This window comes from Hippoglossus hippoglossus, chromosome 6 (assembly GCF_009819705.1).
Source record: "Hippoglossus hippoglossus isolate fHipHip1 chromosome 6, fHipHip1.pri, whole genome shotgun sequence".
In the NCBI taxonomy this organism is placed as follows: domain Eukaryota; kingdom Metazoa; phylum Chordata; class Actinopteri; order Pleuronectiformes; family Pleuronectidae; genus Hippoglossus; species Hippoglossus hippoglossus.
This window is the reverse complement of record NC_047156.1, coordinates 14,193,397-14,221,329: the sequence shown is the minus strand read 5'-3', so window position 1 is coordinate 14,221,329 and position 27,933 is coordinate 14,193,397. Positions and strand designations below refer to the sequence as shown.

Below are 27,933 nucleotides of genomic sequence, written 5' to 3'. Positions count from 1 at the left end.
GAATGTTTGTGCCACATGAAATAAAACTCCCTCCATGTGTTCCCAATATATCGCAATCACAAGAAGGGGACGGAGAGACGGACGGATGGACAACCACAAAATCGAACCACAGGCCCCCAAGTGCTTCCTGCACTTTACTGTGGTCACTTTTGCGGAAGGAACAGCCACAAGCTAACAATGAGAAGTGGAGCTCATGCTAACTGCAGTAGGCAACACCCAAACTGTGTCTGGCGAGGACCAGAGGACAAGTCACAGATTAATAGTGGCTGCATAAGAAGTTGAGATACTATGAATTTGATGCTTGTGTCATTTATTCCCATTACCTATAGCCACAATGGATTTTCCATCCATCCATCCATCCATCCATTATCTATACCCTTTATCCTTTGAGGGTGGAGGGGGAGCTAAAGCCAAACCTAGTTGACGTGGGGTGAGAGGTTGGGTGCACCCTGGACAGGTCAACAGCATATAACATTCACACAGGTAATGTAAAGTCTCGAATTGACCTAACCCCAATCTGCAAGTCTTTGGACTGTGGGTGGAAGCCGGAGTACCTGCAGTAAACCCACACAGACAGAAAGACCCCGGCCAAACTGGTATTAGAATCAAGAACCTACTTGCTATGAGGCAACAGTGCTTAACACTGCACCACCATGCCGCCGCCTACCATTGATTTTGAAGCCCAAAATATGTTAGAAGTTAATGGAGACAAAATCCACAAAGATATTCCATACAAACTTTTGCATCGGCCTCTCGAAAAAAAAATATCCTCACTCTCAGTAACTTTGCTGGATGCATGTTCTCCAAGCTTGGTTTAAGTGCACCCACAGGGAGGGCATTCAGTGGGCGGGGGTGCATTGTGGAGGAGAGATGTGTCATACCCAGACAGTAACTGACATTTGACAGATTATGTTGTGTGTGACTGATGATGCGAGCATGCGAAATGTTTCCCCTTCATCGTTCAAAGGATTTTCACTATGGGAATGTGTTTTACAACCAACAGAGATGTTTCCCTGTACAGTCCATGATCTGATTTCCTCTTTTACAGAAAGAGATTTCCCTTAAATCAAACACTTACAATGGCATAAATCTGGACAGTCCGTACCCACAGATGTTAATGTGAGTGTGAAAGGTTGCTTGTCTCTGTATGTCAGCCCTGTGTTGGGCTGGCGACATGTCTAGGGTGTACCCCATCTCTCACCCGATGTCAGCTGGGATTGGCTCCAGCTCCCCCACGACCATCAAGGGATAAGCACTATACATGTAGATCATGGATGGATGGATGCTCTAAATCTCGTTGTGATGCTTTTTATTGTAAGTGCTGGAGTTCCAGTCGCTACTTCAGCTGTTTGCAGACTTTGGAGACCTATACAGTATGTGCTTAAAGATGCTACTTCCGGTTGTGGACTTTTAGGCTTAAAACATGGTGTAAATGACGCCGTTTCGAGTCGAATATGAATACCTGGGCATGCAGACACTTGGATGTCACCACACGAGCAGTATAGAGGCATGTTGGTTTTTTTTTCTGTTTTATTACGTCTGAAGAAGGGCTAACTTTGGCTGCAGCACTGTTTACCCCTGAGACTTCTAAAGTGTTTTGTGGACTCAAACACTTCACCCAGTCCTCCATTGGCATAGTGGTGAGAAGATAATGAGTGAATTTAAAAATTTTCGGGAAACTATCCCTTTAACTGCACTTGCTGTTACAACTAGTGACAACAACCAACGTAAATAAACCAGGACTGAAACCTTCAGCATTTAGGGCCATTTTAAGACATGAACTCACAAATCTTTTCTTTCACATATTAAGAACGCAGCAGGAGATGCTCCGGCCAGGTGCGTTCAAAACAACAGGAAAATCTCCAGAGCATTAAGATTAGAGTAGAGCATGCAGGAGGGGAGTGTATGAATTGCACTGTGGAAATGACATGTTTTGTTTAAAGCACATCAACAAAAGCCCAAATCACCAAAACCTATCAAGTGTCGTTGTCTGTCTAATTTGTCTGTTTCTTCTACATGTATGACACCTCGCTTCCATCCTGACACATTTGTTCTCTTTTCATTTTTCCAGTTTTGTGTCTATCGCCCGTTAGAAATGTCATCCACATGCTCACTTGCTCACGGCGAATCCTCTGAATAATCTCCTGCTGTGTCCGGACAAAATCCTGAGCCTCTGACTCTGTGGATGAATGGTGCGTGGAAAAGTGCTGCATAAATGTGTGATTGTGACTTGCACTATTAAGTGCTTTGAGTTTTCCAGGCTTCGATAAGACTGGGAAAGTTCTATATGAATGCAGCCCATTTACCATAACTCTGAGGAAACCAGCAGCAGGGTGAATTATCAGAGCTGACCCCCCCCCCCCCCAGCTCATATTCTTGTGAAATGAATACAACTAAATGTATACAACAGTATGACTGCTAACGGGGAGCAACTTGAAAAAAGGTTTCCTGCAAAACTTCACAAGATAAATATAGTCCACAAAAACAACTCTACTTCATGGCCCTCTTGAGTCATCTCACATCTCTTCATTTCAGCAGAAAGGAGACAACAACAATGATAGATTCATTACTAGTTGATGGAAAGGGCAAAATTACTCCCCAGTATTACATACATGCATGTTTTCTTGAGATAGTTGATGAGAAGTGTGGAGTAAAAAGGAAAGAAAGTTCAGTGACAGTGTGAGACAGCACAGCATTTACTTTCTCTACTTAAGGAAATGAATGACGTAGAAGGCGAGCTGAACAGCACTACTGATCTTCCTTTTTCCACGAAGTGCCTAACCTGCATTTCCTTTTTAAAATCTCCTAAAACAAAAATAAACTGCAAGACAAAATGGAGATACATCGAGTTAAGTTTCCAACCAACTCAGCTGGGTTTTGCAAAGAAGAGGAGGCCTGACCTCTTTCCCTGAATGAATGAAAATGACCTACACAGTGGACCTGCATGAATCTAAATGGAGTCACCAAGGGTATCCTGTGCAACGGAGTTCTGTTTGATTTAGAAACTGCTCCCTTGCTGATTGGAGACAGGACAGGGGATGGCTGTGCCCACTGGGCCTTGAGGGGAGAACGTAACAATGCAACGTCTCAAGCAGCCAGCCTGAGTCTAGACTGAGCACCAGACGAGCAGAGCAACACACATGCAGTCAGGTGCAGGAGGTGAAGACACACACACACACACACACACACACACACACACACACACACACACACACACACACACACACACACACACACACACACACACACACACACACACACACACACACACACACACACACACACACACACACACACACACACACACACACACACACACAAACCATGGCTGTCACACACCAACACACAACCTGTGGATTCTCTTACTTTATGAGTGTCACACTTCCCAATACCAATACTGAAACCTGGACTTTGCGTATTGGTCAATAACGAGAGCTGATCCCGTACCAGTGCATTCAAAATAATATCTTATATAATACAATGTATTTTAACAGCTGCATGCTTTAGGGAAGTGATGATTGCTATCATTGTTGTTTGGCCTGGCTCAGGTTAAACCCTTTGAAAAACAAATTCATACAGAGAATGTTTGTCATAGAGGTTCTTTTAGTATCTAGTTTCACAGTCATTACTGAAAAAGAACACAAATAAATGAAGGTGTACACAACAATGACTTCCTTTAAATACTGTATCTTGAAACTGAAGTCTTGCTTATGGTAAGCGTAGTCGTTTATCTTGAAGAACTTTCCAGAGTGAAATGTTGGGTAATTGCTAGAATTGTAGCAGGTTCCGGCTAACGGTACAGCTATGACTTCCTATTTGCTGCTCTGAAAACAGTACTTGCCAGTGTCTGTACCGTACTGTGCAACTGCTGTTTTGGAGCAGTGAAGAAGAAGACATTTCTGGGAAAAGAAAAAATGCAGTTTTATCTTGGCGAAATCAATACAGTTTAATGACGTGGTATTGGATCTTTACATAGATTTGTGTACTGGCCGATAACCAAAACAATATTTCCGTCGGTATCACAGGCATGTCCGACACTGGTATTAGTGCATCTGTAATCACACTCTCAGCTTTAATAACAACACCTTCTCATTGGTGATGAAACTTCGATTTCAGACTATGTATGCAACTATAATAACAAAGTAAAACGGTTTATATATCGTTTTTTTCAATCCAAGAAGCAACAATTCAAAATACCAACAGTTTATTGTCACAGACACAGTTTAAATTTTAAAGCTTTTGGCCATATCACATATTTGCTCTGTGGTAGAATATTGTTAGAATTCAGGGTTGGTGTCTCCTGATAAATTTTATATTAAAAATAATGACATAAATTTCGATAGCAATCGTTTTTACATTAGTTCAGTTTTAAAACCTTGAAATCATTTTATATTGTTTTCAAGAGAAAATCCTCACATATGATATTAAAGTTTTAGCTGCTCAAGAGAAGCAAAGCACAATCGTAGTGATATTTAAAAAATCCTACATAAATTATAATCCAATGGTTTTCAGTTGTGTGTTACACTGGTATGTGTCTGTCTCAGCATCTGAATTCAACAACTTGATCTACAGGTATCAGATGAGGAGGACCAGACTGGGCTCCGAGAGGTTCGTCACCAACATCTGAAATCCAACAGCAGCTTTTATGTCTCAAAGCTGAAGCCCTAAAACAGAAGTTTGCTTTAGGACAACTGTATTAATAAACGTCCCTTTCAGTAGAACAATATTAAAGGTCTTTGTTGCAGGTCTCTGCTTGATTGACAGGTGTCGCAGCCTCTCACACTCAGCCACACTGGTTGCCCCTTCTTTATCCCACCTCAGCCTTCCCTAGAACTATATCCATACGTTTTCAAACTAAAACCATCTCTGTCCACAAAAGCTTTTTGGCTCTGTATCTGTTTTAATCCAGGTCCAAGCCTGAAAACGCATATCACGTGACCACTCATCTACACTTACACATTCACAGGCATTTGGTTGTTAGTGTTAGAGTAAACAAACAAATAATAGCTTGTGTCCTCCGCATGTAAGCATTTGTATCATTGTAAAATGCACGACAGCTGTTAGCAAAGACAACAGGGTCTGCAACTTCTAGCTGAATATCCATGTTGCGTTCTACACTGGTTGCGGAGGCTATTTATGATTGTTTTCCTGCGGAAGGGGTCATGTGATAGGAGCCTGACGAATCAACTAAGGCCCGTCGTTATCAAAAGACCCAATCAGCAAGCTGTTGTGAGTGTGTAGGTCATCGTTTCCAAATAAATGCTCGTCCAGATTATAACACATTTCCTCTAGCTTCAACATATGGCATAGCTAACGTCTAGTCATCCAAATAAGACGATGGTCACAAGCCACAGGGAGACCCCCTCTGTTCCACTCCTGCAACTCACATATCAAAATACGACAAATAGAAACACAAGCTCAAGCCTTGCAGATAAACACTGTCAAATCCAGCTTTACTATAAAAAAATCCATAAATCACTGTTAGATGGTTTCTGCAGTCAATGTATTAAAGCCTGTCTGCGGCTGCAGCCTGAAAGGGAATACTGGTGTAGGGATTTATTACATCTTTATGGTGCAAGGTTTACAACTACATTTGTCTGTGATTTGGAGGTGCAGTTTCATATTTCCATTCAAAACGCAAATTTGAGAATGGGTTTGCTCAATGCCTGTGACCACCACAGTGCAGTGACTCTGGGAAGGTGACCTGTCGCCCCTCCACCCTCGTCTAATTTGATGTGTGCATGAGAGGAGCCCCTCTGCCTGCCTCCATGGCCTCTAGCTGACCTCCCTCCGCCTGCAGACAGAACACTTAACATTGCCTCCCCACCTGTAGAGATGTCTGAGGAACAGGGCCAACTTCAAAGCCCTGCAGTGATTGGGCCGTGATTACCACGGGGCACTTGACTCATTTCGTCTCCTCTGAAGGACTAAACTTTGGAGGAATCAGGCATGGAGATGTGGAATTCTTCTGAAAGGAAATAGGACATTTAAACCCCCTTCACAGGTGCATTTCGATTTATTTTGATCGTTCTTTGAGATCCCTGAGTAATGCATCAGTTCAAAAACCCATTGCCCCAGTGCAATATGTGAAGAAATGTAAACTGGAAATGTTTCGATTACTCAATCTTTTTTTTCTCCTTTTCTTTTTTTTCCAATGCAAGCTTATGAGGGTAATTTATCTGCAATTGCACAGATGTTTGCAGAGGATTGTCATTTTGCATCAATTGAAAATAGTTCAATAAAGCGGCACTGCTGCAGTGACATGAAAGCCCAACTGAGTTCAACAACAACCGTCATCTCTGCTCTGCTTTTCTGCAGCTAAATACCAGTGACAGGAACAGAATTCACTGTGGTAACTGATCAGGTGCCAAGCGCCCTCTCCCCAGTGCCTTTCTGCACCGGAGCCCTCTGTGGAGCTGGCATGGCTTGGCCCATCCAGGCCATGCCAGGGGCCTGGCAGCCACGGGCCCTGCTTTGTAGCTCTGCCCTGTCTATTGGAGCCGTCTCCAAATTAGACTCGACAACTGTCAGCTGCCCGTCTCAAAGACCTGAGCAGAGACTTTAGAGGGGGGCAATAGGTGGACTGAATAAGTTGTGTGGGTAACACAGCCGACAAGCCGATTTGATGTAAATCACCAACAAATGACCCAAAAGAAACCGAGAGAGACCTCACTAGTGTTATACCCAGCTCAAATATAAGCTGATATTCCTGACAAACAAGCATTTACTATGTCGATATAAATAAGGCTGGAGTCAAAAATTAGAGCCTTTGCAACACAAACACAATTGGGAGATACTGTGAACCAGGCCAGCATTAAAAGAATGAAATCAGACAGAGGCTTTTGTGAGGCTTCCTACATTTGAACAGGAACAGATAGGTGATGGAGACACTGCTGAGATTTACTCAAACATGCATGATTTCCTCTCCAGCTACATGTGAAGCCATCTGGCCCAAAATACACTGTGATGATTAATATTCCATATCTGTAAAGAGAACTACAGCCCTCACAGCCTCAATAAGCTAAAGGGACATGTTTTGGGGGGGATATGCTACCATCACATCATAAATATATAAATATATATACACACTACATCACAAAGGTCTGTGACTAAGCATACAGATACTAGAGCACATCCATGTTTACAGCAAATAAGCGCACGTCTCACCAGAAACCGTCGATGAGATGATTTGTGGCCTCGATGTTTTCTTTGCCTTCGACCTAAATCACAGGTTTTCGCACGGAAGCTGAAGTTGAATTGCATCGAGGCACGTACACGCACAGAGAGCCAGGTGCACCTGTCTGCAGCGGCAGCCTATTGTGTCCACTGTCCACTGAGCCATGCATCGGCCTGTCGTGTATGTGTGTGTTTGTGTGTGTGTGCGTGGGATAATACAATAAATAAGTGTATTTCTAAGAGCAGGTCGGTGTCTTACCGTGCAGTTTTCACTCATTGCTCCCCATCGTAGCGTTTTCAGTCCAGACCTCTGACGAACCGTTAATTCCTACCTCTCTCTCTCTCTTTCTCTCTCTCCTCTCTCTCTCTCTCTCTCTCGCTCATCCCCATGTCATATTTCTCCGCTGCAGCAGAACAAAGCCACGCCCCCTCCGACAGCCACAGCCGCGTGACGTCAGCCGGTGAGCAGCGTTGGTTGTGCACACGCCCTCCCATTGACGTGCAGTTAGAAGCCGCTAGAGGCCGCTGTGACTGATAAAAGAGAAGAAAAAGTGCACACACACACACACACCAAAGAGCTCAGAGCCCATTGATACATCTCTAATATTTTATATTTTCACGTGAAGACCTGGAAATAATTCAACGTCTTTGAAATAAAGAAACGTAGAGGGATTTTTTAAGATTCTGCACTTATTTCTCAGGCATAGAAAATACACTATATCACAAAATAAATCAGTTACTGCAGTCAGTGTCGTTCCCTGTTCCAACCTTATATATACAGTCAAAATGAATAAAGTATTACTGCAGTCTGTGTGGTTCCCCATTCCAACCTGTACATGTATATATACAGTCAAAATAAATAAAGTATTACTGCAGTCTTTGTGGTTCCCCGTTCCAACCTGTACATGTATATATACAGTCAAAATAATTAAAGTATTACTGCAGTCTTTGTGGTTCCCCGTTCCAACCTGTACATGTATACATACAGTCAAAATAAATAAAGTATTAATGCAGTCTGTGTGGTTCCCCGTTCCAACCTGTACATGTATATATAGTCAAAATAATTAAAGTATTACTGCAGTCTTTGTGGTTCCCCGTTCCAACCTGTACATGTATATATACAGTCAAAATAATTAAAGTATTACTGCAGTCTTTGTGGTTCCCCGTTCCAACCTTTATATATACAGTCAAAATAAATAAAGTATTACTGCAGTCTTTGTGGTTTCCCGTTCCAACCTTTATATATACAGTCAAAATAATTAAAGTATTACTGCAGTCTTTGTGGTTCCCTGTTCCAACCTTTATATATACAGTCAAAATAAATAAAGTATTACTGCAGTCAGTGTGTTTCCCCGTTCCAACATTTATATTCATTTTGCTTGTTTTCCCATTGTTATGGTTTTAATAGTGTTTTTTTTCCCAGTTGTTATATGGTTTTCCAAATGTTACAGTTTTTATGTCTATTTTCTTTTCCAGTTGTTATGGGGTTTAGGTGTTATGGTTTTCCAAGTGTTATAGTTTAAATGTTTTATTTTCCTGTTGTTAAGGTTTTTAGGTGTTGTGGTTTTCAGTGTTTTTTTGTCTTTCATGTTTTTTTTGGTTTTCCAGGGGTTTTGGTTTTCCAGCTGTGTTGTCTTTTCAGTTGTTATAGATTTCCAGGAAGCATGTTTGTCCCTGGTGTTTTGGTTTACCAGGTGTGTTGGTTTTCCAAGTGTTATAGTTTTTACATGTTGTGTTTTTTTACAGGTTTGTTTGGTTTTCCATGTATGTTGGTTTTCCATGTGTGTTGGATTTCCAGGTGTGTTGGTTTTCCAGGTGTGTTGGATTTCCATGTGTGTTGGTTTTCCATGTGTGTAGGTTTTCCATGTGTGTCGGATTTCCAGGTGTGTTGGATTTCCATGTGTGTTAGTTTTCCATGTGTGTTGGTTTTCCATGTGTGTTGGTTTTCCAGGTGTTTTAGTTTTTTCCAGGTTTGTTTGGTTTACCTGGTTTGTTTGGTTTTCTATGTGTGTTGGATTTCCAGGTGTGTTGGTTGTCCATGTGTGTTGGTTTTCCAGGTCTGTTGGATTTCCAGGTGCGTTGGTTTTCCATGTGTGTTGGTTTTCCATGTGTGTTGGATTTCCAGGTGTGTTGGTTTTCCATGTGTGTTGGTTTTCCATGTGTGTTGGATTTCCAGGTGTGTTGGATTTCCATGTGTGTTGGATTTCCAGGTGTGTTGGATTTCCATGTGTGTTGGATTTCCAGGTGTGTTGGTTTTCCATGTGTGTTGGATTTCCATGTGTGTTGGATTTCCAGGTGTGTTGGTTTTCCATGTGTGTTGGATTTCCATGTGTGTTAGTTTTCAATGTGTGTTGGTTTTCCAGGTGTGTTGGTTTTCCAGGTGTTTTAGTTTTTCCAGGTGTTTTGGAACGTGGAACCTCCCTGTTTTCATTCACTGATACCAGACGCCCCTTTCAAGCAGACACTGGGATGTTTAGGCACACAGAGAGTGGCTGTTCGCTCCTGTTCTCCTCTCAGGATCACTTGCTGAATGCCGCTGCTGACCGCAGTCCCCGCTCATTGTCCAGCCTCCGCTCGGACAAACTGGTCCTGCGAGTTATTCTCTCGGCAGGTGTGTGTGTGTGTGAAGCGCCACAGTTGGTGGTGTAGCCTTTCACATATCGAGCCGGCAGCGCACCGGATCAGGAGATACCACCACCACCACCGCCGCTGCTGCTGCTGCTGCTGCACGGACACTGCGTCTCTTTGGGGACAATCCTATTTTTGTTTTTACTCCTCCTCACTTCCAGCCAAAGTCTTCGGGCACAGCCATGAGGTCGGTGGCCGCCTGTCTGCTGCTCGTCCTCTGCTCTGCGGGATTTATTGCGGGTAAAAAAGCCTCGTCGCCCTCCTGCCCGAGCGGACGGTTCATGCTGAAGAGCCAGTGTGTCCTCTGTCATCCCACCTGCTCCGAGTGCGTCGGACATGAGCTGTTTGAATGCACTACCTGTGGAGTTGGTGAGCAACATTTCACTCACACACACACACACACACACAAGCACGCACGCACTTTCAACCCACAATGCATGACCGTGCATACATAGGCGGCACCCCCTCGAGTAAATTGTAGCTTATGATGGATATTTTAATCATAGGGGGCTCATAATATAATATAATGCTCTTGATACGGCTTCAAAAAGGTGATTTTTTTTTTTCGTTTAGTTTCCAGCAACAAATAAATATTCAAGGCTTCGCAACGTTTTTGTCCTCGTATGAAAAATGTCACATGTGTCTGTCTCTTCATTTATGGCCACTGGCTGATATAAGGTCCCCTTTTATGGCAGATTGAAACAAATCCATGTCAAAGACTCGTTAATCCATCTGAAAGGGAGGTGGAGTTTTTCCTTTCAAAGCAGCACTGTACTGGAGGCAAAGTTGTTTCAAGGCTTTTGCATTAAAGGAGTGGCATTCAGCTCTGGTTTATCATCTACTCTTAAACAATCAAGAAAGTGCAGCCTCCAGAACTTGTTGATTTTTTTCGTCTTCTTTTTTTTGGAGTCACAGGGGCACCTTTTGAAATCAAGGTGTGATCATTTTTCTCCCGTGTAATCTGATCACGTCAGAATGGGGCCTTTGTTAATCAGAGGGAAAAGGAGAAAAAATATCCCCTCGGGCTGGAAGTATTACTGTTGCAGTTCACTGGGCTCAACCTGGGAAACCTGCATGTCTCTCTTTCTCTCTGTCCCTCACCCACACATCCCTTTCTTTGTGACCGAGCCACAGCCAATCATTTCTACTGATTCTAATTAAATGTACACTGCCGTTGAGATTTTTGTGCACAGTGTGTGCTCCTGGTGTGTGTACCTGTTAGCTGTCCTGTGTGAAGGCACATAAAAATGGTCTGTACCCTATTCCTCATGCTCTGTGGTGTGTTCTCGTATAGAAGCCACAGTTCTCTGTACATGCTGTTAGAAGGGCTTGTGGTTCCTCTCCTTCCTGTCTCACACATCTCCTGAGTGGATGAGACAATGCTGCAACTCATCGGCTTCCAGAGGTGCCTCAGGTGCCACAGCTAGGCTAGTGGCAGGTGGCACAATATTAATCACCAGGGCCAACACAAGCCTCTCTCTCTGCCCACAGCTCTGATCCCTCATCTGCCTCCGACTGCCCTTGTTTACGTTATTTGGAGCATCATCAGTCGGTGATCTCACATGACGAGGTTGTCATCTGCAGGCCCTGCAGTCAACATGCTGGACCGCAGACATCGGTTAATGATGCTGTTCATGAGTTTGACATGCGCTCGCTCTGCCACAGTTTCTGTTTTTTCCGTCAAGGACGCACGAGCAGTGAAATGTTGTATGAATCCTCATTTTCCGAATAATTGTGCTGGTCCACATCTCTGCAATATGTGTCATTACTTTGGGCCCTGAACTTCCACACTGCTGACAGCAGGGTCTTTCATCTTTTCTTCATCCTGTGTAATCATACGGCTCTACCTCTCTCTTTATTAAGAGAAGCTCATTGATTTTCCAGTTTTATAAAAGCATTGCAGGAGTTCCACATGGTCAACGGCATCTTAACCGGAGGAAAAAACAGAGCAGGCTGTATGGTAACAAGTCCTCTGTGCCCTCCTCCTCCTCCTTCTCAGATGAAGATGGACAGGAACGTTTCCTCCACCAAGGTCGCTGTCGAACACATTGCCCCCGGGGACTCTATCCTGACAGGGGTCACTATGCCTGCCTGCCCTGCATCGCCAATTGTGAACTCTGCACAGATGGCAACATATGTGCCAAATGCCGGGAACACTACAAACTCCAGAATGGGGTCTGCCAAACGGCGTCGTGTAGCACGGGTAAATCCAAAGCATTGTTTCTGACTGTAGGCTGTAAGTTGAGAGAAAGACACACAGGCTCTTACTGGTGGATCTCTTGTGTTTCAGGGCAGGTGCAGGACCCTGATACAGGAGAGTGCATTGACTGTGAGATGGGCTGTAAAGCGTGTTCCACAGGTAAGTTTCACATGACTCCTGTATCAGGCTAACATTACGGCACAGTGAGGAGAATAAACACTGTATGTCAAAACCTCCGTGATAATGATGCACAGTGCAGTTTTTTGTTTCACCATGAATTTTAATTAATCACCTTTTCTCATTTGCACACAGGCGACCCTGAGATCTGCAGCAGCTGTCTTGAAGGTTACTTCCTGTGAGTTTCTTGCTTTATTATTCCATCTTCCCCTATCTGCCGTATTATCAAATGTATTCTCAGGTATTCATTTAGAAACCTAACAGTTAGTAACCTCGGCTGCAGAAAGCAGCTTCACTTATTCTGAATGTCAAAATGCCAATTGCGGTTTCCCTGAAGCTAAATTGTCATACTGTGCAACAACAACAAAATGCTTGTTTTGTCTGAACAATGCTCCAAACCCAAGAACATTGAGTTTACAATCACAGAAGATTAAGTAATTGGCATTTTTGCTTAGAAAAATGACCTGCAATTAACAATCACCAAAAATGTTTCAGATTAATTGTCGGTCAATTGAGTGATAGTGTCTATTTAATACCATAAAATGAATGTTTGATTTATTCATAAAAAAAAATTTCAGCAGTTTTAAATTATGGACATTAATTAACCTCAAAGTGACCTTGTTTTTTTTGCATTGCCATTGTCTGGGTAGATAAAGAGTTGGGTAATTCAATATGCAGTATGTAGAGTCAGATACTATGCCTTTCCACCAATTGCACAGCAGCATTTGGTATGTTATTCTCCACACTGCAATGAGCCACATTTCACCTGTATCCCTGTTTATGCCAGCTTATCGCTTGGACCCAGCGTGTAAAGCCGGCTGCAGAGCAAGAACAGACCTCCAATTGTGCTCCCACTCCCTTGAGTTTAGGCTGAGTGGTATTGTGTGATTCAGGTTACCCTCCATTTTGAGTCATACCCTGTTACCTGAGCCCTGGTTCGAGCACAGAGCAGTGGTCTGCCTCACGGAGATACTGAGTGGAGTGTGATTCCATGTTGTATGTGAGGAGGAGAGAGACAGAAGAGAGCGAGTGTAAGTGGAGAGCCACACAGCCACCAGAAGTGTAATTATATAGGGTGCGTGGTCTTGACTTCTCTGCCTGCTTTCTGTGAATCACAGCAGAGGAGGGGTTGAAGGAAAATACACCTCTTCACTGCTTGTCCATCGGTGCAGTGAAAGAAGCTGCTTTCAGACATACACTCAACTCAGAGATCCTCCAGACATATTCTCCGGAGGGGTTGTATGTGTGAACCCAAATGTCCAAGTGAGAGAGAGCCTCTGGACTTTCTGCAGACTTCCTCTGGCCAGTCCCTCAGTATAAGGGAGCCAATGTGAGAACACATCAGGAGATCCTCCGCAGGCTTCACCGCAAGCAGATGGGTTTGTTGATGACATTTCTAACGCGTGACAGATGCAAAAATGAATAGAAGAGACTCAACAGAAATAATAGAAATACCTCAGGATTAAAAAGTGGTAGCATACACGGAGAAGACATCAACGAAGATGTCAAGAGAGCTTTTGGTGATGAGGGCCAACACTGGTGTCAATGTGCTGTAATCAAAAACATGTGATCTCCCGGCAGAATGAATACGTTGCATTCTTACTCTGCCTGCTGCGCCACCCCTCCCCTGATAGCTCCAGAGATTTCTGCACTTTTAGTGAACGCGTCTGACCAGAGAATCTCCTGCTGTGATGTTCATGTGTGAAAGGCAAACACTGGCAAAAGTCAGGACCCAATTCTCTGGACATCATCCAGAGGTCATGTCTGAAAACGTTCTATAGTCTTCTTTGGAGAAGAAAGACTATAGAAAATCATAATCGATTTTTAGAGATGTGGAGCGACAAGTCATCTCAATAATTTCTGTGGCTGCAGCGCTCGTTGCATCCTCCACGAGAGGCAAACAAAAAATAAAAGAAATCCGATGGAGCACGGGCCGATCATTAACTGCAGGAAGAGCCTCACTGTGATAGATCATGACACTTTTCAGCACTTGCAGAAATTCTGCTCTTTGAGGTTTTACTCATACTATTGAAAAATGTCAACATTAGACAGCGCTGGCATAACTGTGAATCGACTGGGCCAGTGTTACTCTGGCATAAAACACCGCCTATTGAAAAGAGCCACAGCATGATGGATGCTTGGTATTTATTGACATTTACCTCCCTCTCCAAGGAGCTAGGTTCAGCTAAATCAAAAAGAAATTGCTGTGATTCATTCTCAATATGGCTTATACCAAGCGTTCTTAAGTACAGGCACAGTTTCACCTCTTCACAGCTAATTCAAGGAGTGAAGGCTCCAAACAAAAGTTGCTTTGGAAATGCTGATGTGCTTCCCTGGAATGGATCGTTTGATATTTGCACAGAGGGATTCTTAAACATCCCGCAGATTCTTAAGCCGTGCACTGTTGCCAGGCCAGCTGCTATTGTAAGTGAGCTGATGGATGCTGTGTGGCGCCTCCAGCTGCGCCCGCTCAAATAACCACCACATCCTAGCACCAAATCCACGGCAACGCAGTGGGAAGGCCAGCTTGACTTGTCAGCGGTCAGGTTCTCTCATATAGAAAGACGGCATAGGGTGTTGAACTGTATAACTAACAAGCTTATTGCTCTTCAGCCTGTTTTGTTTCAAGTGTTAAAAGTTGGAGTCATTCTTGCTTTTAACGTTTTATGTGTGACATCTTTGCAACTCAGTATCTCAGCTGCTTCAGGCTAGATAATTTTTTAGGACAGTGGTCTCTTGTTTAATAGCTCAGTTAACCCTAAAGGACTGTTGGGGAAGGTTAATGACAGAAATCTCCCCCGTGCCTCTGGGCTACAAATAAAACACCAATTAACTTCCTGCCTTAAGAGGAGCACAGAACTGCGATAAGCTGAAAGGAAAGCTTGTTATCTCTGTTTGCTGCCTTACTGATGACTGATATAGTTGCACTTTTTTAGCATTGAAGTCAACAACACGGACACATTGCATGTTGGGCTTGCCTCTTGCATTTGCATGTCTGTGTGTTGTCATCCATTTGGGCAGACGCTTCCTTCAGCAACGTGATCCTTCTTTCACTGTAAAGCTTTTATATTAAGCTCCATGCAACGCTTTACTTTGAAATAGCAGATTAGGTTGATGGTTCACTGACCAGCAACAGGCAGAATAGTGCACTTATCACTTCTTGCTGTATGTAACTTTTGTGAGCGGGTACGATGTATGTGAGATCCGGAGAAGGTCTGCACCATGGCGTCCTGACTGTCTCCGGTATTTGCCTTTCACACACGCAGGAGGAGATTGAAAGCAGCTTGATAGTTGTGGCTTTAAGGGCCAGATTCAGGCCCAGAAAGTTTAAGAGTAATGCTGAATCAGTTAAAAAGACAAATCAAAAACCAGCGTTTATCTTTGATATTCAGCAAGGACACTTTAAAATACAAAAAATTCAGAGTTTGGTGTATTTGCTACAGCATGCAGCTCTTCTGGTTCAAGAAGCCAGGAATCATGAAAGCCAACAGAATGAATCACCCCTTGTGGCTGCAGAGGTCGCTGCTGCTCAGTAAAAGTTACACAGCGTTGCTATAAATCACAATCATTAGGTTGATATAGCTTTGTTCTGCATGATTGCTTAACGAAATAAAAAAGTTATTTGTTTGGTTTGATAGCTATGACGACCAGTTTCAGTCCACACCGTACTTAGACATTTTCACTCTCACACACCTAGTTCTCCCTGAATGATTTGCAAATGGAAAATGGATCAATCAATCAATCAATCAATCTATATTTATATAGAACATTAGAATAAAATCAGTTAAATGCCAAAAAGTGCCATATATATATATATATATGAAATTATAGATAAATATAAATATAAATAAAAACATTAAAATATAAAATATTATATAAAAGTTGTGTTTAAAAATATATCAGAAATATTCAGCTCCTCTGAGCTCCTCTCGAAGGCTGTTCCAGTGATTTGGAGAATAATTTTTAGAACGGTCTTGACTTTTGTTTTGAAATTAACCTTTGCTTTTACAGTTTCAGACATCAGTGTCGCAGACACTGTCCCCAGAGCACCTATGAGGACTGGGGCAGGGGCGTGTGTCTGTCCTGTCCAGCTCTGTGCACAGATTGCAGGAGCGATACACGCTGCCTTGCCTGCCAGCCTGGTTACTTCCTCAACGGTAACATAATAATCACTTCTTTTATATATATATATTGCAACCATATCACAGGGATTAGATGACCATTTCGTTTTATCTGTTCAAAATAATCTTACAAAATGAGTTTGCATTTGAGAGTAATGAATCAGTCTTGTTAAAGACAAATGATGGTACTCTGAGTCTTTATTTGATTTGCAACTCAGGTCTGTGTCAGCTAATCCATAAAATGAGATATGCAAATATTTGGTTTATGTAAACAAGGATTAAGTAGTGTAGCTAGGTTGTGTTCTCTTTGGGCCTCTCAGTCTCTACATCTTCTCTACCCATATGATCTTGTTTGTGCCTGGTCAGTCAGATGGACTTTGGAGAGAGAGTGAGCTCCTCGCAGGGTAGACAGGATAGATGTAAGGAGATGAGTTTAAATCACTTAGAAATACAGGTTGAAAAGATCAATGAGTAATAAATTACATATTTTCTTCCATATAGTGTCTGCTGGGTTTTTAAAGAACACCATTTCAGGAATCCAGTCATACAAGAAAAATAATTTCATTTTACTCTGTGTACTGCTCTGCCATGTCAGGAGGTGAGTGCATCAAACAGTGTCCACAGCAAACCTTCGGTGACTCCAGTGGGTGGCGCTGTCAGCCTTGCCACAGCTCATGCCAGACATGCTATGGACCCCGATCATCAGACTGTGAGCTCTGTCTTGGTGGGAACCCTTCTCTGCACGGGCAGTGCCCTCTGGTTAACTGCCCATTGGGACAGTACTTTGACGGTATGAGGAACAACGTTTTTTAAGCTTTTGTTGATTTATCTAAAAGAAAAGTTTTTAGTAAATTTACAGGCTTGTGAGTGGCCTAATATGAATATGTGATTGACTGCATTCCAGTAAAATAAAGTAAAAACATGAGCAAAGGGTTCCATGGCAAACATGCTGATGGCAAAATTTGCATTATTCTGAATTATATCACAACATGTATAGTGCTGAATAGAGAGCATAGTATGATCTCTAAGGATGTGGCACAGGAGAATGAATGGGTTGTTTACTTCGTATCGGGTAAATCACCATGGTAACTTGTGCTGAACAGCTAACCTGCTCTGGAGCAGGTTAAGTTGGAGATGAGAGATCAAGCAGTATAAAAGCACTGGCCACGGATCAATCAATTCCATTAGAACATGACGCCACCATTCTTAAAGGATCCTGTGGAGCTGGGTGTGGATTGTTTGAGGGTCTCTGAGGAGGACAAGGGTCTTCAGAGACCAACCAAATTATTATACCTACTCCGATGAGTATCTTTATTAAAGATATAGATTCTCATCGGAGGGAATGATAAACCTCTGTCAACTACTGGAGCCGAATATAACCAACCTGACACGTAGGAGCAACGTACAGACTGCTTTGCTGGGTGTGTTAGCGGCAGGATAACCAGACATAGTTTTATACTTTTATCCTTCCCTTTTAAGTAGGTTTATCCTATGAAATTAAATAGTTATTTGGAATAAGGGATAGATAGTTTACAGATTTACCTTGTGACAGGAATAGTTCATCAAATAATACATATACTGCAAAAGAGAGGTTCTTGTCGGCAGAACCAGTGGTTCCAAAGATTCCTTAGATTCTGAAATGAAACATTTGGTGCTCGTGCATTAAGCATTTTCTGCTTGCAGTTCTTGAACAAATCTAAACTCATCTGGATGGCCACCATCTCTGGTGTTTTTAATTTTTAAGAAGAGATTCAAAAAAATATGGTCGCATTTTTGTTTGGTCACAGCAATTCAGAGGGTAGTAGAAAACACAGGAAGAATTCATAGGATAGATGGAAATTTCCATTACAAATGATACTTGACTGATACCCTGATCCAAATAATTGCTTTTCACCTTGGGGAGTCAGGGCAGAGGTCAGTACTGTGGTACCAGGAATCTGGAGGGATTTATTGTCTTGCTTGAGCACTTTGTAGCACGTTGGATGCTTGCTGCTGAGACAGGGGCATCTTGGGACCTGTAATCACCACTTAATTAAATGCATCGTTCCAAGACAAAAAAATATAATTTATTCATTTAAATAAACCTAAGTTGCAAAACATTATTTTGTTGAGTTATGATGAAATTATATTGTTGCCAAATCGATCAACTCAATATTGTGTGTAATTAAAAAAATTATTGATTTGTAATAATATTTAAGTTGTAGTTACTTCATAAAGTTGGCTTGACAACTTAATTTTTTTCTCAGGATTTTAAGTCCCCTCCCCTGCACATTTAACATCTTTGATAAATTCAGACGGTTGAGCCTGTGTCAGAGAACCTACAGGCTGAAAAAAATAAAATAAGAAGCACATTTTCAAGGCAAGTATCATTTAATTTATAACTAAATTCTGAAAAGGCAATATATTGAGGCGTTCTCAATTGTATTGGATGGATTCAGCTGGAGAAAGAGAGTGGATCTCTTATGAGAGGTGACAAATAGGGATAATTTCACGGTGGCTGCTGAGAAAATGGACAAGACGTACTCTCTTCGTCGATGGGGAAATTATTCATGAGGCCCCTGCAATCAAGGACTAAATGGAGCGATGCCCTGCATTATTTGATGCAACTCAGGTAAGTTTTTTCAGTTATATGTTTTATATATATAGTTATATAGTTATACATATGTATGTATTTTGAATTTAAAACCATGATATTGGTTGTTTGTCAGCAATTTACCAAATTTTGGATTGATTTCCCGATCTTCAGGCTGTTATTGGTTAAATTTATGAACTTTATGTTGATTAAATTCACATGATCCTTTTCTCAACATCCGTATAAGCCTGTATCTGATTTTCTAATAACAATCCTCATCAATGCAAGAAGTTATAAAATATTACTGAATTTACCAAGCATAGTTTTGCAGTATAATATGGTAAATAACAAAACAAAACAAAAGAAAATGTAAAAGAAGCTAAATGTTAACTGTGATGGATTTTCTGTCCACAGTTATACAGTAAACTTGTCAGATGGGTTTCAGGAATAAACATTCAAAATGTAGCATATACAAAAATGTCTTTTGCTTTGCCATATCTGGCTTTTGTCCTCATGTCCCTGCTTGATAATTTCCTGGATTAACCTGGATTAAGTTCATTTTATAAATGGGAGAATTTGGTCTCATAACATGCTCTTTAAATTGGGTGATAAAAGAAAAATAAGCAATTGTTATCTCACCATTATTGTGTTTATGATAAAAGATTTTTTTCTCATGTTTGTTGTTGCAATCTTTTCAGGCAATTTGACTAATTGGGTACTTGTGTGTTTATGAGGGTGAAAAAAGAATAAATAATGACCAATTGATCAACTGAATTCACTAAGAGTGACAGTGTAAAAAGTCTGCAGTAATCCTCCATCTCATTATCTTGAACACGCTAATGTATCTTTTAATTTACTTAACAGGACATCCAAGAGTTTGAGGCAAGCCTTGAAAATTGCCACCATCGGTGATCAGCAGTCAACCCCAGTATCTCGCCACAAGATGGCAACCATCGTGGTTGAGGGAACAAACATTTGAAGTGTTTCAGAAGCTGTTCCTTGAACTTGATGGACTGAAAACCAGTACCAAAGTGACAAATCTCAAAAACAATATTTTGATATGTTTAGTTAATAAGTGTTAAGTACATATCTGCAGTTCAAAATAAAAAAGTTAAATTGCCAAACAATTTTGTTGTTTAATGAATGAATTTCTTTAAAGCTAAATAAAAAAATAATAAAACATTAAAAAGCTAAAAGCTATCAAAGGAAATCTAACCGGAGCAAATCAACTTTTTCAAATGGTTGTCAACTTAAAAACTTGTGTTCATGATTTTTCAACTTAAGAACAAAATCCTTAAAATTACTTTTCAATAATGTGTAGTTGGAACAACTTAATTTTAAAGAGTAATCCACTTAAAACATTGTTTTTATTGAAACAATTCTTAATGAGTAGTAGTTAAAAATACTTTTGATTGCAGAAAAGGTAATTCTTTATAAGTTCTCCTTACTCAAAAAAGATTTATGCAAACTGTTGCGTAGATTTTTTTTGTTGAGCCTAGACAATATTTTCTAGGACCCTTCCACTGTACTGCGTCACCTTACATTCAAGAGTCTTTTTATTGGAGCACTTTCTCAAGGCTTCTCTGACTTGAGCACCTGCTTCCCCCTTTGGTGTAATGACAACTCTTCACGTTGGACTCAAAAGCCGGACTCAGACGAGTGAACTCCAGCACTTCAAAGGCTGGTTTAGTGTAAACTTGGAGTAGAGTAACGTGGAAGTTGAGCCGGAGCTGACTGATGAGCCATGCAAGGTGAGGCAGCAGAGTAAACAAGGAAGAGAGCGTAACTGTAGAATTGCAGAAAACAATGTTTATGCTTGCACAAATATTCAGTCAGTAGACAATTGTGCAGGAGTATGCTTCATACCTGAGAATAAATCCCAGATAAGAAAAAGTCAGAATCCTCGTAAAAACTGCGTAACTGGGTTTTAAATGTCTGCATCAGTTGGTGAATGAGGCCCATTGTTTCTTGAGAAACTACAAAACCCCTGCGAATAGCAAGCAGAGTTGCAGATGGAACAAACGCATATTGGTAACTGTCTCTATTGTTTCACTTTCAGGGGGAAATAGTGAATGTCACACGTGTGATGCATCCTGTAAGATCTGCTTTGGTCCTCAAGCACAGGATTGTTCTTCTTGTTTCAAAGGTACAAATAGTCACTCTTGTCGGTCATGACATTTGATTTGATCATAACCCCTGTGTGTGTGTGTGTGTGTGTGTGTGTGTGTGTGTGTGTGTGTGTGTGTGTGTGTGTGTGTGTGTGTGTGTGTGTGTGTGTGTGTGTGTGTGTGTGTGTGTGTGTGTGTGTGTGTGTGTGTGTGTGTGTGTGTGTCTTTACAGGGTATTTCCTGGACCAGGACAGTTCTTGTGTTGCACAGTGTCCATCTGGCTCCTATGCAAACTCTGCAACTCAGCTGTGTGAGGACTGCTCTCCAAACTGTGAGGCCTGCATAGACACCAGTGATAACTGCGTCAGCTGCGCCAAAGGCAGCTATAGACTTTTTCTCCACCAGGGGCGCTGCTGGTCGAATTGCCCTGAGTAAGCCATTGTAATGATGTTTTGTAATTATGGTTGATTTTTGTTAACTGTATCTGTCTCTTTTTTACGTATTAACTGTCTCTTGATGCCACTTGCAGAGGTTTCTTTGAGACAGCTGAGGGTTCATGTGAAGCCTGTGACAGCTCCTGTCTGACATGTGATGGGATCAAGTCCCAGTGTCTGTCCTGTGCTGATGGCTACTACTTAGGCAGCGGTATGTGTAGACTTAACTGCTCACTGCGGACATACCCTGCGGAGGATGGCACGTGCAGACGCTGTCCGCCGCACTGTGACGTTTGCTCAGATGACAGAACCTGTTTCAGTGAGTTATCATCTTTGGGAGCAGCTAAGAATTAGTAATAATATCCTTAACTATTTTTAATTTTAAAATATATTGTGATCAAATCCTCAAATCCCTTGGTACCTGTCCTCCACATCATTTCAGAATGCAGTTTCCTCTACTTGATGCTGAATGGCGTGTGTAAAGCTAGTTGTCCCATGGGCTTTTATGAGGATATGGAGGAGGGCCGCTGCGGTCAGTGCCATCCTACCTGTGCCAGCTGTTCAGGGCCCTTGTCAGATGACTGTGAGACCTGTTCCACATTTAGCCCCAAACTCTACAAGGGTGCTTGCTCCAAGGACTGCCTCACTGGTACTTACTATGAAACTGAAGCCAGAGAATGTCAAGGTGAGCCACAAAAGACAATGATATTTACATTTACAACAGCATCAGTACAACAGTATCACTTCCAGTGTTTTTAAAATGATCACCATCTACCATTCAAACATGGCCATGCTCACACACACACGTGTCTTTTGATTATGTGCAGAATGCCATCCGACTTGCATTAGCTGCTCCGGCCCGGACGCAAACCAGTGCACACAGTGCGAGAAGGGTCTCGTGTTGGATCCAAACACGCTGCTGTGTGGCGTGACCGGCGACACAGACTGCCCACCAGGGACCTACCTGCACGATAACCAGTTCACCTGCGTGGGTTGCCACCGCCACTGTTACTCTTGTGAGGGGCCAGGCAACGATGAATGCCAGACATGTGTCGTCCCCAAATACCTACACAGTGAGCTTTGGCAGATCTACACACTAAGATAACAGTCTATAATCTTGATGTATGAATGGCATTTGAGACTGAATATTTCCTTGTATTGCAAATATCTCTGAAATTATTATTATAATTTTTTTTAGCATGAAGCTGCAACATTAAAGGTGAAAAAGTGAAAGTCTGATTCCTCCCTGAATCCACTGTAGATTTTGTGGGTGTTTGCAGTTGATGCCGTCATTTCACCTTGAGAACTGGCTACAGAATGATGGCTTCTGTATCTGTGTGCTTTCCAGACAGGACCTGTGTGAGCGAGTGTCCTGCTGGTTCATACAACACAAGGCAGGAAGCTGATGGGCAGGAGCTTGGATTCTGTTTGCCTTGTGAACATGTTTGTTCCACCTGCACTGGGGAATCGCCCAGAGATTGCTTAACTTGTTCTCCAGGACACCTGCGGCTCCTTCATCTCTGTGTCACTCAATGTCCCACAGGGTAATGACATTTCTGATCAACGATAACAACATCCTCTATTGAATGAATAGTTTTCACAACCCATTCACTGACTTAAAACCAACTACGAGTGGCTTCTCTGCTTCTCCATAAGCACATTTTCTTTCACATTCTATAACATTGTGAGATAGGACGTTTTTTGACACTTTCACAGTTTTCTCAGGGAATAATTCATGGATCTGAGGAAAAAAACAGGCCTGTTTAGGGGACTGATACTTATGAGTGTGTGTAATTTGTTTCTGTTGTTTGAATTGAAGGGGACTGTTAGGCCTTGTGAAATCTGCTCTACTGAGTCCTATTGGATTTTATAATAAAGTGTATGGTTAGACTGTAAAATATCAAGGCTCTATTACATTTCTTTGTCAAATGATAACGACATCTTAGGAATCATTGCCAAATTTTAATTTATGTATGTGTCAACCGATATATATTGCTATTAGAAATTCTTATTGGTATCTGCATCAGCCTCCAAAAATCTATAATGGTCAGGCTCCATTAAGAAACCTATACAACAATATTGGAAATGATTATTTCTGCAAAAGAGTTTATGTTCATTGTCCCTAGATAAGATTTAGTTGCTCATGATGATTTTTTTGTGATTTTGAGTTCACCATCTAAATTCTCATTCTCATAAGTTGATGCATTTCTTCAGGTATTACAAAGACGGATCCCACTGTGAGAAATGTGACCAGTCCTGTGAGCTGTGTACAGGACCAGGGCCCGATTCCTGCAGGGCCTGTCCGCCTCCCCTCCTGGAGCTGCAAGGCACCAAGCTGTGCGTTGAGAGCTGCCCGCACCGCTTCTATCAGCTCCATGACATGTGCGAACAGTGCCACACGAGCTGTCAGACCTGCATGGGTACATACTTAGGAACTGTTAATACTAATATTTACTTAATTTAACCATTGTTTAACCTGGATTATCCCATTGAGATCAAAGGTATAGTGAGACCTGCCAAGATGGGCAATAAAAATGTGTCAACCCGGGTGATTTCTGTTTGACTTTACATAAGCTGACACTCTATTGTGCATGTGCATTTGCAGATGCCTCACCTCAGAGCTGCCTGACGTGTGACTGGGGCAGCACTCTTAAGGACAATGTTTGCTATCCACGTTGTGAGGAGGGACGGTACTTTTCAGATGAGGTGCAGTCTGAGCTATGAGTCACGAAGCAAAATTATTTTTTTCCCTCTTTGTTGCCAAACAACAATTTACATCCAGTAATTATCTACGTGGAACAATTAATAAATGCTTAAACAAACAAAAACTGGTTATCTCTGGTTGTTGTTCAGCTAATAATGAACATTTGACTCCATTGAGAAATACTTAAGATCAGATATCAACTTTTCAGAGGCATTTAGTACCTGACTAAGATTTAACCCAACTCTCTTTTTCAAATCAGGAAACCTGTGAGTCATGTGACAGCTCATGTCTGCATTGTACTGGCCCCAGAACAGACCAGTGTCTGACCTGTCACCGTGATTCTGCTCTCCACGCCGTGGAGAACCGCTGTGCCCGCTGCTGTCAGGCTGGAGGGAATGACACTGACTGCTGTGTTTGTGACAGTCGCTCAGGTAGAGCTCTACCCATCATACAAAACACAGGATTCTTTGGATACAATTTGCTAAAAGCCGTTGTCTTCTTTCTTCTAGCTCTGTGTGTGGAGGCCCCCCAACGCAAGTCAGGAGATGACCCGAGAACAGACGTGAACATGTCCTCCAGACCTCTGAATCACACCTCAGCTGCCTTACCTATTTCCCTGTTGCTGGCTCTGGGGTTGGCTCTGGCTGTTTTTGCCTTGGTCAAAGCTCACTCCCGGAAAAGGCTTTGCTGGGGCCAAAGCTACGAAAGACTGAGCGGCAGTGCCAGTGTCAACATGCCCCACGGTGTGCCTGAGCCGGACAGCGGAGATGAGGTGGACGTGGTGTACACCAGCAGAGGTGGATCAGTCTATCGACGCTACAGCTTCATCCATGAGCAGGACACTGATGCAGACCAGGATGTGGATGAGAGCACTTGTCTCAATCAATCTTAAATACATCCAAACCAGAACTTTAAGTGAGGAATGTATTGTGAATGCACACAAATACAAAGATTGACAGGTGAATTGAAAATAGTTTAGTTAATGCTTAGATGAGAATGTGGTGGTATGTTTCTTCTTGAGTTCTGGTGTTTATTCTACAAAGTGCCTGTGTCTTTATAATACACATTCTTAGATGAGGCATTTATGACTGAAGAAAAGAGATATAAATACATATATCTGTGTATACAGTATGTGTGTACATGGCTTCCTTTTTTACTTGATATTTAAGAGGTATTTGTGAAACAGTGGAAAGATGATGTAACTTAAACAACTAAAATTTGTACGATTTGTTGTACATACAAATATAAATTAAATAAAGTCCACCTAATGCGCTCAGTTCTACTTAACAGCTGGTTATGTTGCTGTAATCCTTTGTTGTCTTTATTTGACACACCTACAGCAAATAAGGCCTGACAGAGTTTGGTGTCATTTGTCTGACAAAGCAGTGTCATTGATCAGTCAGGTAACCTGCACTGAGGCAATCATCACCTCTGATCTAAGGAGACAGCTTCTGTAAGGATGGCGTGTCACAAGGGCCCTAAGCTGAGGATCCTTTGTCTCATCTCCATGGGTATGTTCCTTGCATTTGTCTTTTGGGAAGCTGGCTCTGGCAAGTGGTCATCGGCTGATCTTGTAATACCAGAGCAGTTCTATACTGACCTGCCCGTCTGCTTAGCCATCATCAGTGGAGACACAGAGGGCAAGATGAGTAAATTAAAAGAGCTTCTAGCATCTGGGACAAAGCAGAAGAGGTTTTCTGAGGATTTCTACCTTAATGTGACAAAGGACTGTCCAGCTTACATTAAAAAGAGAGATTTCATTACAGTGCCTCTCAGTGAAGAGGAGAATGACTTTCCCATTGCCTACTCCATTGTGATCCATGAGAAAATTGAAATGTTTGAGCGACTTCTTCGAGCGGTTTATGCACCTCAAAACATCTACTGTGTGCACGTGGACCAAAAGTCCTCCGAAGAATTTCAGAAGGCTGTGGAGGCTATTGTTGCCTGTTTCCCCAATGTGTTTATAGCTACAAAATTAGAAAAGGTGATTTATGCCTCCTGGTCCCGTGTGCAAGCAGATCTGAACTGCATGACAGATCTGTTGAAGTCACCCGTAAAGTGGAGGTACCTGCTCAACACCTGTGGGACCGACTTCCCTATAAAAACCAATAGAGAGATGGTTAAAATACTCAAGATCCTAAATGGAAGAAACAGTATGGAGACTGAGGCGGCTGGAGGCTACAAGAAAGGCCGTTGGCAGTATCATCACATTGTCACCGACAGTGTCATCAGGACAGATGAGATGAAAAGTCCCCCGCCGATTAGCAGCCCGATGTTCACAGGGAATGCCTACTTTGTGGTCTCAAGAGCCTTTGTGACACACGTGATGCAGGACACAGAGGTTCAGAAACTCCTGGAGTGGTCGAAGGACACATATAGCCCTGACGAGCACTTGTGGGCCACTCTACAGAGGATGCCCTCTGTACCCGGATCGACGCCTGCCAACAGCAAGTTTGATTTGTCAGACCTGCTAGGCCTCGCTCGTGTGGTGAAGTGGGGCTATTTGGCAGGTGATGTAAAAAAAGGAAATCCGTACCCTCATTGCACTGGTGTTTACAGACGAGCCATTTGTGTGTACGGAGCTGGTGACCTCCGCTGGCTGCTGAGTCAACAACACCTTCTTGCAAATAAGTTTGATGTTGAAGTTGATGACATTGCCATCAGATGTTTGGAGACAGTATTGCGTTTCAGAGCTTCAGGCCTTGACCCACTGCTAAAAGGTCAATCTTCTACCATGTTGTAATGGTTTTGATCATGTAAAATGTATAATATTAAAGATATATTCCATAGTCATTAAGAAATGGCCTAGTATAAAATCATAAGGGGTCTTCAACTGGGTTGTATTTCCAAAATACTACCCATTGTGATGGGATGTTAACATTAATAATAATTGTTTTCATGAATCTTATATAATTTTAGAATGTTCTGAGCATTAAATATGATAGACAATGTGTATGGCTGATGTTTTTATGTGATTTCTTTGATGCCTTTGTGTAGGATTATTATCAGTGTATTTGTGGTACCATCTAGTGGATTCTGAGTTCTGTCAACTTGTTTTGCCAGTTGTCGGTTTTGTTAAAAAATGGGATTCAGTGTTTCTATGACTTAAATCCTGCCACGCATACTCAGGAATTGGTCACTGTATTGCTTTGGTGCTGCTATATGATTATCTTCATCATGTTACCACTACAGGTCTATTTTGAATAAAAATCCAAAACAATGTAGTTCAATGGATGATCATAAATGTTATTAGAGCAACAAGTCTTTAAGCTCAAATTGGCTTCAGTGCACCAGTGTACTGACATGAATTAATTGTGTCCTGCTCTCTTTTGATTTATAATTAAAGTAATTTGCATTAAAGCTTGCCCTTAAGAGATTTTAGCTTTTCATTGCTGATCACTTTTTCCAGTAGGAACCCCCACCGATCAGACATTACTCCCAGTCAAACCATATTAACTGCCCAACATAGCTGAAACAAGATAATCAATCAATCGATTGATTGATTGATTGAAACAAGATAAACACTTGTGGGACATAATGTAGAACAAAGTTCCTCCTTCAACAAATGCAGGAACAAATATTTACCAAGAGTGTATTATAATGAACAGCCCAGTTGTATGCTGGAAGAGTTCCAGACACATCTAAATCATGTGACTGCCAATTATAGGAACGGTGATCATGGTCTCAACTCCATACTCATTTTGCTTTTATTTCAAAATAAGAGTGCACTGTTATAACTAATCCAGGATTAACAAATCAAATCTCGAAATCTGATCAAGTAACTAAATTATATTGATGTAACAGGATAATTTT

General features: G+C 41.9%; 3 protein-coding genes across 7 annotated transcripts in view; 2 read left to right on the top strand and 1 right to left on the bottom strand.

The window, feature by feature from the left end:
* otud7a (OTU deubiquitinase 7A) overlaps positions 1–7,590 on the bottom strand; it is a 43,442-nt gene extending 35,852 nt beyond the window's left edge. Inside the window, exon 1 of one of the 3 annotated variants that reach the window (XM_034587459.1) lies at positions 7,436–7,590. The gene's annotated coding sequence lies outside the window, so the exon portion shown is untranslated. Of the gene's footprint in view, positions 1–511; positions 532–7,167; positions 7,391–7,435 lie in introns of those variants that run through there. The other 2 variants (XM_034587460.1, XM_034587461.1) reach the window with 2 other exon arrangements.
* A 2,025-nt stretch (positions 7,591–9,615) lies between these two features.
* Positions 9,616–25,397, top strand: LOC117762822 (proprotein convertase subtilisin/kexin type 5). The gene is made up of 16 exons (XM_034587458.1): positions 9,616–10,173; positions 11,804–12,007; positions 12,095–12,163; positions 12,317–12,359; positions 16,193–16,338; positions 16,898–17,092; positions 20,934–21,020; positions 21,215–21,413; positions 21,512–21,735; positions 21,859–22,101; positions 22,244–22,489; positions 22,765–22,960; positions 23,631–23,836; positions 24,022–24,122; positions 24,380–24,551; positions 24,630–25,397. Exons 1-16 carry the CDS (start codon positions 9,987–9,989, stop codon positions 25,010–25,012), a joined length of 2,901 nt encoding a protein of 966 aa, XP_034443349.1. The 5' UTR covers positions 9,616–9,986; the 3' UTR covers positions 25,013–25,397.
* gcnt3 (glucosaminyl (N-acetyl) transferase 3, mucin type) lies at positions 24,630–27,340 on the top strand. Of its 3 annotated transcripts, none has more exons than XM_034587468.1 (3): positions 24,630–24,657; positions 25,524–25,631; positions 26,139–27,340. In XM_034587468.1, the coding sequence occupies exons 2-3, from the start codon at positions 25,580–25,582 to the stop codon at positions 26,861–26,863; spliced, it is 777 nt and encodes a 258-aa protein (XP_034443359.1). In that variant the 5' UTR covers positions 24,630–24,657; positions 25,524–25,579; the 3' UTR covers positions 26,864–27,340. The 3 variants fall into 3 exon arrangements, with proteins under 3 accessions (XP_034443359.1, XP_034443358.1, XP_034443357.1); XM_034587467.1 differs by having other exon boundaries at positions 25,524–26,571; positions 26,680–27,340; XM_034587466.1 differs by having other exon boundaries at positions 25,524–27,340.
* The last annotated feature ends 593 nt before the right edge of the window (positions 27,341–27,933 follow it).